The sequence below is a fragment of the Cheilinus undulatus genome, linkage group 5, assembly GCF_018320785.1.
Source record: "Cheilinus undulatus linkage group 5, ASM1832078v1, whole genome shotgun sequence".
Lineage (NCBI taxonomy): Eukaryota > Metazoa > Chordata > Actinopteri > Labriformes > Labridae > Cheilinus > Cheilinus undulatus.
This window is the reverse complement of record NC_054869.1, coordinates 5,720,863-5,737,748: the sequence shown is the minus strand read 5'-3', so window position 1 is coordinate 5,737,748 and position 16,886 is coordinate 5,720,863. Positions and strand designations below refer to the sequence as shown.

The 16,886-nt window shown below is 38.1% G+C and overlaps 1 protein-coding gene across 2 annotated transcripts in view; it reads right to left on the bottom strand.

The window, feature by feature from the left end:
* Window positions 1–16,886, bottom strand: part of hk2 (hexokinase 2) — an 85,824-nt gene that overhangs the window by 49,934 nt on the left and 19,004 nt on the right. For both annotated transcript variants that reach the window (XM_041788479.1, XM_041788480.1), the window contains one exon: window positions 8,459–8,558. In XM_041788479.1, coding sequence (XP_041644413.1) covers window positions 8,459–8,558 — 100 coding nt within the window. The remainder of the gene's footprint in view (window positions 1–8,458; window positions 8,559–16,886) is intronic.

Here is a 16,886-nt window from a genome sequence, read left to right as displayed (position 1 = left end):
ACCCATTTACCACAGTTTGTCACTTTTCACATAAAGGAAAAAAAAACAAAATATTGATACGTTTTGAGAATTTTATTGCCAAAAGGCATTTACATGAAAAACAGTCTTCAACAAAGTGAACAAGCGGAAACGCGAGGGGACTTAAAAGCGTAAGGTAAAACTGGCGATGGATATCGATGTTTATACTTTAAATCGATTTGACTGAATCATTGCTCAAACAATCAATATATCAATCCAGATCGCTGAATTGTTGCACCGCTATTTGACACTCTTTTTCCCATTTTTTTAACTTCTTGTTGTCACTTTTGCCTACTTCAGCTGCCTTTTGCCATTTTCTGCCCATTTTGGCCACTTTTTGTCTATTTTGCCAATTTTTACTATGTTCATCCATGTTACCCTTTTTCATTCATTCTTGTCACTTCTTAAAACAATTTTTTCACCTTTTTTTGCCTATTTCTGCAAAATACTTTTGTAACTTTGTGCCTACTTTAGCTGCTTTTAGCCACTTTTTGTCCATTTTTGCCAGCTTTGCTGCATTTATCCCCTTTTTTGCTGCTTTTACCAATTTCTCCCCATTTCTTGCCACTTTTCACCTATTTTTAGTCTCTTTTCACCATTATTTAATAACTCATTATATTTAAAAAAAAAAAGTTGTCTCAGTTTTTTTCTATTTTATTTTCTGGCATTCTGACATTTGTGCACATCATGGCCTAGTTCTAAAGTCTGACATTCATCTGACTTTCCTAAAAAAAATGCCAAAGAGGAAGAAAAGAACTGTGAGTTTCCTAAATATCCTAGCGAGCCCTTTTGAGTGAATGAAGCACCAGCGGTGTCTGCACCATGCCTCCCCCACCCCTCCACTTCATTTCTCCACATCCCAGCATGTTGTAATGAGTTACATTTCCATGTTCCTATGATTATATATCTACATTTTATATATCACAGAGTAACACGAAACAAAGAGGGATAACCGGTGTTACTCCTTGCAGAATGTGAACATAACCCAAAATATTAAATCACACTTTATTCAATAGATAATTTAATACAATAGAAAATTAATAGATAATTTAATAACATAAAAAAACTTTTCAGCATAAAAAAGGGACTAAAGGTGAAATTAAATAAAGAGTTGGACACACAACTTTCTAGGGGAAATAAGTTTTAGTTAAAATCAGAGATGATAATCAGTGTTTTATTATGGACATTAAATTGGAAATCTATCAAAGAAGGGTAAAATAAATGTTTTTGAAGAGTTTAAAGGACAAAAACTGGTATTATCCAAATTCTTTATTAAGAGGTCAGACCATGAAACAGTTGGAAAGTAGAATTGGCAGATCAGATGGAATTGGATTGATTGAATTGGAGCACAACATGGTTTTAGCCTTTTAATTTTGCTCTTAAAGTGCATTAAATGGATGTTATCAACTTTAAAATGTACCTTTTTTCTCCCAGGGGAATATGCCTCCACCCCCAGAAAGCTCGTGTTTCTACGATGTAAAGATTTTAAAGGTCTGTTATGTCTGACTTCAGCTTATTACGTGAAGCAGTTTGAACTGCCAACAAAAGACCTTACCATTACATAATTACGTTTTCTTTATTTCATTTTCATTATGACGGAAAAATAGCTGATGCTCATTATAAATTAGTGTGTGGGTGCTCATGCTTCAGCCAGATTATAATAATGGCATCAGAACAGCAGATATCAAATTACACATTGCAGTAGATTGTGGGTTAGCACAAAATAGGGAAATAAGAATAGAGGATAAACAATATGAGTTAATTCATGTGAAGAGCCATAGCTGTGACATCCAGAGTAAACAGCTACTCTGCTCACCCTCCTCTCCTCATAGGTCTGATTGAATAAAGTAATTGTATAACAGCAAAGGGGACATACAGTCATTGTTATCACTTGTTCTGATGAACGGTCAGGAGGTGTGTGACTTTTAATGAAGCTTATGCAAAGAGTTGTAGGTTGTCTTATCTTGTATTAAAAGGAAGAAGAATCCTCTGCTAAAGAAGATAATTAAGGAATGAAAAATGCTCCTTTCATTATCGTTTAGTTCGTGAACCAGCAGGCTGTTTTCTTTATACTGCTCTAAATAGCATGTCAGTTTGTTTTGGAAAAATAAACTCTGCAGATACCAAGCTTATGAGCCAGTATTATAATACTAACTAATAGCAATTTAATGGTCTTAAGGGTAAAGATTTACTCTTCAAATAGCTCATTGACTGTGGGGCTGAGTGAGCAAGGGCAGACCTTTACACTGCGAACAAAAATCAATGCTGAAATCACTGAAATGAAAAGACAATTGTCAAAAAAGCCTAGGTGCAGGAAAGGAGACTCCTGCTGAACCTTGGGTACAGGGGGAGAAATGCAGATTTCTTTCTTCTGAATAAACACAAGATACTTGTGCCCTACAAAGAGGATCTGCACTCAGTGAAGAAATCCCTAATCCATTACTAATTGCCTCCACAAGTCAACCGTGCAGACCACTGGGTGCTATTCATCAGGGTAGTCAAGTGGGAACCTGCTTCATCTGTGTTTCATCCAGTCAGCCTGCGACACCTCCAGAGGGCTGAAGAGAGATCTCCAAAGTCCCAGAGCCAGCTCTCACCGCCCACCATGCCAACACGGAGACAACTATTCCTTACCTATCCTAAGACATGGCCAACCAGCATTGTCACCTTCAGCAGACCCAGGCCTTGCAAGAGGGTGGGGGAGGCAGAGCTATGGTCAGTTGTCCTGACTGGAGCTGATACTCAACACCTGCCGGACTGGGCTGGCGCTCTATTTGCCCCTGCTACCTACCCTACCATGACTCCAACGACAAGAAAACTACCATTCCTACCACTAGGGCTGGGCAATTAATCGCAAATTAGATTAAATCGCAATATGGCCTGCTGCAATCTTCAAATCGCAGTTGCAATATTTTTTTAACTAAAAATGTGTCAAAATACCAGTTTCATAAATCTATTTTTTTTGCAGCAGCAGCAGACATTTTATGCACATTATGCAATCATTCGAACGTCAATTCTTTTACAATGGTTTACAAAAAATCCTCCTTTTTGTGTTTTATGTATGTTTTTCTTAATCAAAATTAGTGACATAAAAATGATAATACCCTTAAACAAAGCAAATGACATCACATTTGCAATAGAAGCAAAAATAGTTAGCTCATTCAATCTAAAACTGATGAAGCCTAGCGTTACTTCATGAAACTATACCTCAGCTGCAATCAGCTGGTAGCCAGCCTCACCTCCCCCACCCCAGCCACCTCCTTTATAGCTAAAAGCTTGTTGCACCCTCAAATACAGATTCACTATGCTACTATGGATTAATGCTTTGGAAATATTTTCACTGTTTTCAATACACATGGTCTTATTCATGGAAATATTTATTGCTTGAATTTGTCAAAAATACACAAGATTAACCCAAGAATAATCGCATATTAAATAGCAATCACAATATTTGGGAAAAAAATTGCAATATGATTATTTTTGCAAATTGTTCAGCCCTACCTACTACCAACATGACACTGCAAAAGTACATAAGAGATATAGAAGAGAAAGAGAGAAAGCTTGGTAAGAGGGTGGGGGAGGCAGAGCAGGTGAGGTGCCCTAACTGGAGCTAGCACTCAACCCCTGATGGACTAGGCTGGCACTCTATTTGCCCCTTCTACCTACTATAGCACGACTAGTTATTACACCATCAACAGACAGAAAAGAACAGACTATGAGAATCTTAAGACTAACAGGAGTTAATGGGTTTCGTTAACCTTTTTTTTTTTTTTTTTTTTTTTTTTTACCCCAAGCTGGCATTATTCCTTCTCATCCAAATCCAGTGAAATGCTTCATCTGACGTCTCCTTAACCGTTGCAAATTCTGTCTCTGCACTCCCAGCTCTCTAAGCAATGAAAGAGCTGACCCTCTACATCCCACTTCAACTGGACGAGTCCTAACTTTCCATTCAGCTTCTGCTCCTATATCAGCATATTTTAGTCTTCCTATCATAGGATTCCTCCACAGAGTCCTCCCATGGGACCGTCACCTCTATAAAATAAACTATACACTGACTGGCAGACCATAGCACTATGTCAGGCCTCAAACTAGTGCCAACTTTTTCCTGTGACACAACAAGTTTCCCTCCTAAATCTACCTGCATCTCCCAGTCCTTGGCACTCTTTAACTGGCCTGACTGGTGCCTACCTAAAAACCTGCCTCCTTTAACTCTCTCCCTCCTGAACAAACCAAACTGTCCTCTCTGCCTGATTACATCCTGCATTCACCTGTTGCCTTCTGTTTTCAATTCCTGCTGCTAGACTTTCTGAAACCCTGTCATGTCTCCATGTATATCTAACTTATGACAAACTGATTTTACACTCTTTCAAGATTTGCTGTCACTGAGCACAAAGCACATGGCAGGCCCCTGTCAACCCAGTGTTTTAGCTCTAGGGGGGGTTGGACAGGGTCACGATTCGATGTTATTGCGATTTTGAACATTTTGCGATACAGTGAGTATTGCGATACCACATATTGTGATATATTGTGATCTATACCATTTTTTTCAACTGTTTCGACGATTTAGCATTAGTCTTGTCCTCATGTTTGTCGTATTTTTGCAGTATTTTATTTTCATGTAGCACTTCTTGCAAACCTCATGTGTCATGTCCATCTCATTCATGCCCTGCTTGCATTCCTAATGTCCTTCCCCTGGTGCTGCCATGTTTGTTGTACTAACCTTCTCCTGCTCTATGACCGTCATCTCTGCCTACCTCACCGGAAAAACAATTGTCCAAACAATTGATTTTATTTTTCCATTATCATATACTGTATCATACATTATCATACTGTACATTGCTTAACAAATTTATTAGACCACCACCCAAAGTAAGGTTTATGCCACAGCTGCCCTAAATTAACAGCATTGGTAATTACCAAAATCATTTTTTATCTTTCTGCAATGGTTAATACACCAATATGTAGAAGCTCTTTAAACAAAATGATATTTTTAATGCTAAAATATAATAATTATTGTTAGCCATGAATTCTCAAATTTACTGATTTCCAAAAAAAAACTGGAAAAAAATAGTAAAGCACATTAATATTTCTTGATTAACATGTCAGATTATAGTTATTTACTTGCATTCCTGAACAGAAAAATGAGTTTTAGTGCTTTAATGTTATGCTTGATTCATTTCTGACTTCTCAGAGAAGCCCAGTGAGCCAGCTCAAATTTGGGTGAATTCAATTTGAAATTCCTCATTCCTGTTCAAAATGGTAAAATGTGGAGAGCTCACTGAAAATGAAAGAGTCCGCATTAAAGCACCTTATGATGCTGGATGGTCTCTGAGACAAATAGGACAGGTTGTCTAATAAATTTGTTAAGCACTGTACTTCCGTTCAAATTAGCAATTAGTTTAAAAAATCAATACTTGGTGGATGAGACAATACGATATATTGCCAGACACAATATTGTGATACTATGCCGTATCGACTTTTTCTCCCACCCCTACTCCACAGGTCTCTCCAACTCAGCTTCCTCTTCTCTACACCCTCCCAGTTCATCCACTGGCCTTTCTTAGCCTGAGCCACAGCCTTACCCACTGTGCCATGCATCAAAGTGCTGTGGGTTTGGTGCAACCGAAGGTGAGGGACCTCGCCCACTGGAATTCTAGAGCGCTAATTTATCGGGGGGGGTGTCAATCTCTACTGCATCTCCTTTTATCTCCCTCTCATTGACACTTCACCATAAACACCATATTTTGCTGATTCTGTGGATTTGAAAAATGTTCAAATCAGAACTCACAGCTAAGGCTGCACAATTGTGACAATTTAACTGTGATCATGATTTTTGCCTTCTCATAATCAAAGTCACATGATTGACAGAAATTTTTCTATTAAATATGTTCATATTAAGCTTAAATATTAAGCACCATTCAAGAGAGCACATTCATAGATGAGGCTGATTACTGGTCACGTTTAAAAACCTTTATTATGGATAACGTGAATTAATGTTGGTTCATATTTCACTGATTATTAGAGGGAGACATGGGCCAAGAATACCTGGTCAGATTTTTGTCCAAATCCAGCCCTGGCAACAGATAAATAGCAAGACATTTATGTTTACAATATAACCTTAAACAACACAAAAAATCCTTTTAAATTACAAATACTAGATTAATCATCATAGTTTCAATGTTTATAAAAGCAATTGTGATAATTAATTTGTCTGAAATCAGGCAGATCTACTAACAGTTGTGTAAAACAAGAAAGACTGGACTTAAAAGATGTGTTATAGCTGCACAAGGGCCTTTGAGGCACAGCATCAATGCATGCATGTGTAAATAACCTACTTGGACAATGAGCTTTCTAATAGGCACACATAGGTCTCGTGTGTCAGAATCATGTCAGAAATGCTTGTATGGTGCAGTGAAACACAATCACTCCCACTCAGAGAAACACCACATTTACACAGATGCTCTGCTAACGTAATGAAACATACACCTGCAAACAAGCTAAATCATTTTGATAGTTAAAGTTAAAACCAACATTATGTACTTGATGACTTGATCAAAACTGAACATGTTGGGATGTAGATGCACTCCTAAGCATGCAGCCTGAAGGCAGAAGGTGCAGTGAGAGAAGACCAAGACTGGAAGGCACCAGAGAATTAGTTTGAGTCAGGTATAGTTCTCTCTTCCCTCAGCCCTTCGCAGATTTGAGCCTTCAGGGCAACCCCGTCATCAATTCTGTTTTCTAACTGAAACAATATGAATTATCCAAGCTCCAACATATCTATTACTGCTTTAAATGCAGTAATAGATATGTTTTGGAATGCTGTCTTTTTCTTCCACATAAACAATGAAAAAACAGCAAATTCACAGTCTTGGGGTTTCTGCTTTTGCACTGGGGCATTATGAGCAAGCGAGGCAGTGAGCTGTCCAGCATGTTGTTCTTTACTTGAGATGAATAAATGAGCACAGAAGAAAAAGGCAAGCTAACATGTGAGCGAGAGACTACGACATGTTGCTATGGCTACACAGATGCACAGCGAGGTACTGACAAGTATTGAAGTGAATTAAATCACATATATGAATCTGTAAATCATTAAGCTTTATTATTACCTCCTGCCTTTGGTTCACTAGTTGGTACACTGTGCAGTCACACTTTAAACAAACCCCAACAGGGTTTGTTTGGAAGCGAACCGAGACCAGACTATCCAGTGAAACGGACCAGAGTTTGTTCAAAGTGGACCAAACAGCTCTGATGCAAATGCACCCTTATTTAGCCTCTCCAGTAGCCTTTTCGTACATGGTGCTGTTGTGGTCACCAGTGTCATGTCATCCATGTAAGCCCTGATTGGTGGGAAGCACATCCCATACTGCCGTCTTTCCCCACCTACCAACCACTTAGAAGCTCTAACAATGGCATAACCCTCTGATATCCCTACAAGTTGCTGCCTCATTTTCCTCCTAGTGTGCAAAAAATGCACAGGGATTATTACTGTAAATTAAATTAATTGGAAAAAACATGTATTTCCTGCCCTTGCCCATATATGGTAAAAGTGACGTCACAGGATAAAAAATGGTCCAGGTTTAAATGTAAAGCCCTAACTCTCAAATGAAGCCCAAAAACCAGAAAATGCATGAATTATGCCTTAATGGCATATGGATCAAAAGAAGTGGTTTGAATGGGTTTCAGTGCGCATTCTTTGCACACCAGGGATATAAACGCTATAAAAAAGGTTTACTTTATTTATGTTGGGCTGATTGTTGTGGCTGAGACAGAATTTTGAAAATTGTGCAAAAATGAAAAAAATATAATATGTGACAATATTAATTGTGAAAGAGGACACCGCTTTTTTTTTTTTAAATATCAACTAAGTGTGCCTTTTTGGCACAGGGGGTACCAGAGGGTTAAATCGCCATTGTGAAAGCTAGAGGGAAAATTGTGCACCCTGCCATAATACCTACCCATAGTCTTTGCCAGCCTGTTGTGAAAATTGGGGTACTAATACACATCCTAATACCTCTGGCACTCTAAAGAAATCAAATAGGTAATTAAATTAAATCAAATTACATTAGTAATTAGTATGGTAAGTAGATTAACTAGCACAAATATGCACATCAGGTGAAGCATTCTACCGCAGTGCTCTAATAGCTATTATGTCACTTGATATGTATTGTTTTATTTTAAACTGAACTCATTTAAGGATATCTTTTACAAAAATGGATAAGTTATACCACTTTAAATTATTTTAAATTTCTTGTTTTTTTGAAAGCATCCCCCCACCCCCACAGGGAACCTCTGCACTGGAGTGTTCTTAGATTTTGTACTTAGCTTGAAGAAAACTATGGTTAATGTCAGAATCTGCTTCAGAGGGTTTAAAGGGAACAAGAAAGGTTCAATGTCCCTCACTGACTCTTGGTATTGATTTCCAATGGTGGGCTGCACTCACCGACAATAAGGCCAATTTCACAGAGATGATCATCAAAGCCACAGGTCATCATGGTTCCCACGGTGTCATTGATCACAGCTAAAATGTCGACATCAAAGTCCTGCAAAGAGATTTAAGGGCAAACATTCAAACCGATAATTTAATAAGACAACAAACAGATGGGACTTCTGATTCACTGACACATTTTGCTTTATTATGAGTATCTGATGAGCATGCTTATCCACTTAACTATTACTCCCAGAAATCATTATAAATTAGTGTGTGTGTGCTCATGCTTCAGCCAGCTTACAATTAATGCCATCCAAAATTAAAAATGGCAGTAGATTGGAGGTTAGAATTAAATAGGAAAATGAGAATAGAGGTTTAAGAATATGAGTTAATTTATGTGAAGGGAAATGGTTGTGACATCAAGAGTAGACGACTTCTCTGCTTACCCTCCTCTCTTCCACATACACACGTGGACAAAATTGTTGGTACCCCTCTGTTAATGAAAGAAAAACCCACAATGGTCACAGAAATAACTTGAATCTGACAAAAGTGATAATAAATAAAACTTCAATGAAAATTAACCAATGAAAATCAGACATTGCTTTTGAATTGTGGTTCAACAGAACTATTTTAAAAAACAAACTCATGAAACAGGCCTGGACAAAAATGATGGTACCCTTAACCTAATATTTTGTTGCACAACCTTTTAAGGCAATCACTGCAATCAAATGATTTCTGTGACTTTCAGTGAGACTTCTGCACCTCTCAGCAGGTATTTTGGCCCACTCCTCATGAGCAAACTGCTCCAGTTGTCTCAGGTTTGAAGGGTGCCTTCTCCAGATGCCATGTTTCAGCTCCTTCCACAGATGTTCAATAGGATTTAGATCAGGGCTCATAGAAGGCCACTTCAGAATAGTCCAATTTTTTGCTCTTAGCCATTCTTGGGTGTTTTTAGCTGTGTGTTTTGGGTCATTATCCTGTTGTAAGACCCATGACCTGTGACTGAGACCAAGCTTTCTGACACTGGGCAGCACATTTCTCTCTAGAATACCTTGATAGTCTTGAGATTTCATTGTACCCTGCACAGATTCAAGACACCCTGTGCCAGATGCAGCAAAGCAGCCCCAGAACATAACAGAGTCTCCTCCATGTTTCACAGTAGGGACAGTGTTCTTTTCTTGGTATGCTTCATTTTTGCGTCTGTGAACATAGAGCTGATGTGCCTTGCCAAAAAGTTCCAGTTTTGTCTCGTCTGACCATAGGACATTCTCCCAGAAGCTTTGTGGCTTGTCAACATGCAGTTTGGCAAATTCCAGTCTGGCTTTTTTATGATTTGATTTCAACAGTGGTGTCCTCCTTGGTCATCGCCCATGAAGTCCACTTTGGCTCAAACAACAACAGATGGTGCAATCTGACACTGATGTACCTTGACCTTGGAGTTCAACTTTAATGTCTTTGGAGGTTGTTCTGGGCTCTTTTGTTACCATTCGTATTATCCGTCTCTTCGATTTGTCATCAATTTTCCTCCTGCAGCCACGCCCAGGGAGGTTGGCTACAGTCCCGTGGATCTTAAATTTCTGAATAATATGTGCAACTGTAGTCACAGGAACATCAAGCTGTTTGGAGATGGTCTTACAGCCTTTACCTTTAACATGCTTGTCTATAATTTTCTTTCTAATCTCCTGAGACAACTCTCTCCTTCACTTCCTCTGGTTCATGTTTAGTGTGGTACACACCATGTCACCAAACAGCACAGTGACTACTTGTCACCCTTTAAATAGGCCGACTGACTGATTACAAGTTTGTAGACACCTGCGATGCTAATTAGAGGACACACCTTGGTTGAACATGTCCCTATGGTCACATTATTTTCAATCTTTTCTAGGGATACCATCATTTTTGTGCAGGCCTGTTTCATGAGTTTGTTTTTTAAAATAGTTCTGTTGAACCACAGTTCAAAAGCAATGTCTGATTTTCATTGGTTAATTTTCATTGAATTTTTATTTATTATCTCTTTTGTCAGATTCAAGTTATTTCTGTGACCATTGTGGGTTTTTCTTTCATTAACAGAGCGGTATCAACAATTTTGTCCACGTGTGTAAATCTTTAAAAGGGACACATTATGCAAAAATATTTTTTTCAGGCTTTTCTAACAAAAATATGTGCCCCTGGCCTGTCCACAATCCCCTCAAGTAAAAGAAAAATCCATTCCCTCCCCACCTCTCTTTCCCCACCTTTCAGAAAATGTGTGCTAAAACAAGCCATTCCCAGGTTATTATTCCCCCCATGATGTCATGTGGGGAGTAAGCCCCGCCCCCAGGTTTGGTTGGCCCTCCCCACTTTAAAGAAAGTTCCACCCTCCTCTCCTGATCCTCCACACATCCATTTTGAGATCTAATTAATATTTAAAGTCACAGACACAGAAACAGCTCGTTCTGAGCAGGGCTGAAACAGATTGATTTTTAGATATACAAAAATCCAATACTGGAGCGTTTTTTCAGCAACAGACTTCACAGGCATATTTTGGGGACCTCTGAGACCAGAATAAACTTGTCTCAAAAGGGTAAAATATGTGACCTTTAAGGTTGATTGGATAAAATAATTTTAGCTTATAAAGCTGGACTATGAAGTTAGGTTTTTAGAAAAAAAATTTTCAGAAAAAAAAAAGTGCATTTAATACTTTGCCAGAGTGAGCCATTTACATCTTGCTAATTACAGACACAAATACACTATATGGACAAAAGAATTTGGCTGCCTGACCATTACACCAACAGGGACTCTAATGCCACTATATTCAAATACATGTACTTTAATATGGAGTTGGCCTCCTTTAGCAGATTTAACAGCCTCCACTCTTCATGGAAGAATTTCCACAAGATTGTGGAGTATTTCTGTGGGAATTTGTTTCTATTCATTCTGTAGAGCATTTAGGAGGTCAGACAATGATGTCGGACCAAAAGGCCTGGCTCACAATCTCAATTCAGTTCATTCCAAAGGTGCTGGATGGGGTTGAGTTCAGGGCTGTTTTCAGGTCAGTCAAGTTCTTCCACACCAAACCATGTCTTTATAGCTCTTGGTTTGTGCACTGGGGCACAGTCATGTTGGGACAGAAAAGGACCTTCCCCAAACTGCTGCCACAAAGCTGGAAGCATAGCATTGTCTAAAATGTCTTGGTTTGCTGAAGCATTAAGATGGCCTTCAATGGAAATAAGGTGTCTGGCCCAAACCCTGAAAAACAGCCCTATACCACCAGGTGATGTTCTCCTAGCATCCGCCAAACTAAGACTCGCTCATCTGACTGCCAAACAGAGAAGTGTGATCTTTCATCCATCAGAACATGTTTCCACTCTTCCACAGTCAAGCGTTTGTGTATTTTACACAGCTCCAATGCTGAGCATTTGAATTGAGGCTTGCATACAGCTGCTCAGCCATGGAAACCCATATACGAAGCTTTCACTGCACAGTTTCTGTGCTTACAGCAGGGGTGCATGATAACTATCGAGGCCGGTAATTATCGGGCCGATAACAGGAAATTATTAAGTCATTCCAATAAGTCCGATATCATGACGACTTGCCCCAATAACATATATATTTTTGTCAGCACAGCAGTGCTGATGTTTGTTTTCTTTCTCACGAGACTACACGCAGTACACGACCCGCTGTTAAGCACCAGAGAAGAAGAGGAAGCAGCCCCTGTGCTAAAATGCTAACAACACGGTGGCGTTAGTCAGTATTTACGGGGAGGACAACACGACCGTGTGTGTAGAATTTGCCCTGCAAAGGTCACAAAGAGTAGAAAGAAGTCCTCGACGGATCTTATAAGTCACTTAAGAGTCATCATCCTAACGACGTTAAAACGAAGCAGCAGTAGCCACTAGCCTCAGCCACAGGCATTAGGACTGAGTTAACGGCTAATACCAGGCAGAGCGCTGATCGTAAGCAGGCATTGAAAACTGCAGAAAGTTTGCCAGACCCAAAAGGCGCAACGTTATATCAACAAAATCAGTCTGAAAGTCTCCTGATCCATCGCTACTTTCATAGACGTACAATGCTTAACAAATTTATTAGACCACCTGTCATATTTGTCTCAGATACCATCCAGCATCATGAAGTGCTTTAATGTGGACTCTTTCATTTTCAGTCAGCTCTCCACGTTTTACCATTTTGAACAGGAATGAGGGATTTCAAACTGAATTCACCCAAATTTGAGCCGGCTCACTGGGCTTCTCTGAGAAGTCAGAAATGAATCAAGCATAACATTCAACAACTAAAACTCATGGATAACAATTCATGGATAACAATAATAATCATATTTTAGCATTACAAATATCATTTCAGTTAAAGAGCTTCTAAATATTGGTGTATTAACCATTGCAGAAACATAAAAAATGATTTTGGTAATTACCAATGCTGTTAATTTAGGGCAGCTGTGGCATAAACCTTATTTTCGTTAGGGTTAGGGTGGTCTAATAAATTTGTTAAGCACTATATACCTGCCTGCTCTGTTTGACATGGTTTCATTCAGTCTGATTGACGTTAGGAACAGAAGTTTAGCCACAGACCACGGTGGACTTTACATTCTTAACCTATATCTAATATGACTTATGTCAGTGCATAGTTTTCATCTTTATGTAAAACATCAGCTCGCTTTAATTCTAGCTTAAGCAGCAAAAAAAAAAAAAAAAAAAAAAAGAGCCCTTAATATCTCCATTTGTTAAGCATAACACCCTGTTATCATTCGGTTTTATGGGGGAAAACCTATGTCAGTTGTTTGTGTATGTTGTACTTGGTACAAAAATGTTTAACTAAAAAAAGTGAACTATAATAACAGTTATAAAGTCAGAACATTTCTTTGTTTTTTGAAAAATACGAGTGATATTAGTTAAAATTAGTTGTAAATACCTTTGCTCAGTACATATTAACCCCTTCTTACCCCCAGACGTGCATAAACACATCAAATAAACTTCTTTTTTTAAATAAACAATTGAAAAAAATATATCAGTTATTATTGGTTATCGGCCAACAGGAGTAGGAAATTAACGGTTTTCAGTATCGATAAGTAAAATACTTATCGTGCATCACTATTTTACAGTAATGAGAGTGGAAGTTCTGAACTCTTCAGCTATGCAATCAGCAGAGCGTTAGCGACTTTAACGGACCATGCGTTTCACCAGTCATTGAACCTGCTCCTTGCATTTTCTAATTATATCACTTACAGTTGACCAGCAGGGATGAAATCTAATGGTGGCATTCATCACAGTACCTCGCTTGGAGTCACTGAGCTCTTCAGAACCCATATTTAGGATCACAAACATTTGCAAATGGAGACTGCATGGCGATGTGCTCCATTTTGTATGCCTGCAGTAACAGTTCTGAATAAAACACCTGAAATCAATATGGTATGGCCAAATACATTTGTCTTTATGGCGTACCTTCTAGCATAAAGATAAAGAGCACATCTGGTGTGAAAAGAGTGTTGAGAGCAGGGCTGACACTCTCAGCTTGGTTGGTTAGTGAGCTCTGATACAGTCGATATCTCACTGGTCAATGGTCAGACGACTGCACCGTACCCTTACAGGGAAAGAGAGCTTTATCTATTATTTGCGGAGGGTGTGTGTGTGTGTGGGGGGGGGGTCTGAATCAATCTCTACTGCATCTCCTTTTATCTCCCTCTCATAGAAACTTCACCATAAACACCATATTTTGCTGATTCTGTGGATTTGAAAAAAGTTCAAATCAGAACTCACAGCTAAGGCTGCACAATTATTACAATTTAACTGTGATCATGATTGTTGCCTTCTCATAATCAAAGTCACATGATTGACAGCAATTGTTGTATTTAAATGTGTTCATATTAAGCTTAAATATTAGGTACCATTCAAGAGAGCACATTCATAGATGAGGCTGATTACTGATCACATTTAAAAACCTTTATTATGGGTAATGTGAATCAATGTTGGTTCATATTTCACTAATTATTAGAGGGAGACGTGGGCCAAGAATACCTGGTCAGATTTTTGTCAAAGTCCAGCCCTGGCAACAGATAAACCGCAAGACATTTATGTTTACAATATAACCTTAACAACACAAAAAATCCTTTTAAATTACAAATACTAGATTAATAATCATAGTTTCAATGTTTATAAAAGCAATCGTGATAATTAATTTGTCACTCCCACTCAGAGAAACACCACATTTACACAGATGCTCTACTAATGCAATGAAACATACACCTGCAAACAAGCTAAATCATTTTGATAGCTAAAGTTAAAACCAACATTATGTACTTGATGACTTGATCAAAACTGAACATGTTGGGATGTAGATGCATTCCTAAGCATGCAGCCTGAAGGCAGAAGTTGCAGAGTTCATCTATATGGTGACAGCAGTGAGAGAAGACCAAGACTGGAAGGCACCAGAGAATTAGTTTGAGTCAGGTATAGCTCTCTCTTCCCTCAGCTCTTTGTAGATTTGAGCCCTCAGGGCAACCCTGTCATCAATTCTGTTTTCTAACTGAAACATTATGAATTATCCAAGCTCCAACATATCTATTACTGCTTTAAATGCACCGGATGTAATCATCAAAGCAATGACCAAAGGATGGCAAGGATATCAAGGAGTCATGGGAGTGATTCCCTGCTCCGCCACCCTCCAGCCTGATTAAATGAACTCCAGATCAATCAAAGTGGAGAGAATGAGGTAAACAGACCTGAGGAGGAAAGCTCAGCAACAGCAGAGCTAGAAAGTACAAGATTATTTTAATCAAGTAAAATTTACTTCTTAGAGGTAAAATGAATGATCTATAAATCTACCCGAGTACAAGTATTTAATTTAAAGTTTACTTTAAGTCCTAAATACTGAGTAGCTACAAAGGCTGAACGATTTAGAAAAATAATCTAATTGCTATTTTTGTCCCCGATATTGACACAGTGATTTGCTCTGCGAGTATTTCTCATCTCTTCATCTTATGTATTTTCCAACAAACAAAAGCATTAAATCTTTCTATGTTATAACCAACACAATATTAGATTAAACTAGGGCTGAACAATTTTGAAAAAAATACCTGTGTGATGATTTTGACTTGTATTGAAGGGAATGATCATGTTTATGTCATCCTTGTACTTAATCAGAAAAATGTAAAAAAATGAAGAAAGTGTGACTTTTTTTGTAGACTATTCTAAAAAAAAGGAACTGGAATGATTGCATGATATGTAATCTCTGCTGCAATTTGAAAATTGCAGCAGGCCATATTGCAATTTATTGTAATTTTGGATTAATTGCCCACCCCTTGAAGCAACTAAGGAGCTGCACAGTAAAATCATGTGAGAATATGGATCTCTAACAGGTTCTTCAGGGAAGTTACACATTTATAACAAAGGGAAATGCAACAGCTGTTTTTGGATGTTATGTGCAATCATTTCTTCACTGTGCACTGGCCGTCATCTGTAGTGAAAGACAACAACTGGCCAGTTTCATGTAGTTGATGGAAAGAAAAACAAACTCCTTGTTTTGATTTTTAGTTTGTTTATTTTTACGTCATACTTAATGCTTTTAAAAGTGGTTTAAGGCGCCCTATGTAGTTGAAACTAGAAGTTTACTTACACTGTAAAAAGAGGACACATAACCCTTATTTACTCTCACTGTCTGACAATGAATCAGACTGAACTTTCCCTGTTATAGCTAAGTTAGGATTACCAAAATTATTTCTATTTGCTAAATGCCAGAATAATGAGACTAAGAAATCTTATTTTCTAAATTTATTTACTTTTTTATCCAGGAAGCAGGAAACCTTAAACTGATTTAATGTCAGACAGTTAGAAAAAAGCTTATGTGTCTTTATAGTGTATGGAAACTTCTGGTTTCAATCCTACGTGGTCTGTGCTTCCTTGATGAGAGAGACTCCAAACAATTGAATTTCCCTGCGGGGATAAATAAACTTATTGTATTGTATTGTATTGTATTGTATTCCCACTCTCTCATCCCTGTTTCTGACTTCATTCACTGTCCTTTTCTATGAATAAAGGTATAAAAGCCCAAACAATATAGTAGAAATAACACAGATATGCAGATAAAATTGTGTATCCCTACATCATAGTTATGAAAACGAAGGATTTTTCTGGCTTTCAAAATTTGTTGGAAATAGTTGAGGTGATATACAGCAGATACACTACACTCAGTAACCCATCATGTCAAAGTGAAAACTGAGTTTTAGAAATGATTCCAGATTTATTAGAAATTTAAAAAAATGAAATAAGTACTGAGAAAACACTTGAAAATTAGCTTAAGTGGCTACCTCCCCTTCCAGGTACTCTACTCATACAACTATGAACAATTATTCAGCCTTCAGCCAGCATTATACCTCCTTATACAAATCCACTGACTGGTCTGAACTGTCTTTCACAAGTTCTTTCCATGCACTCCCAGCTTTCATGCACAGAAA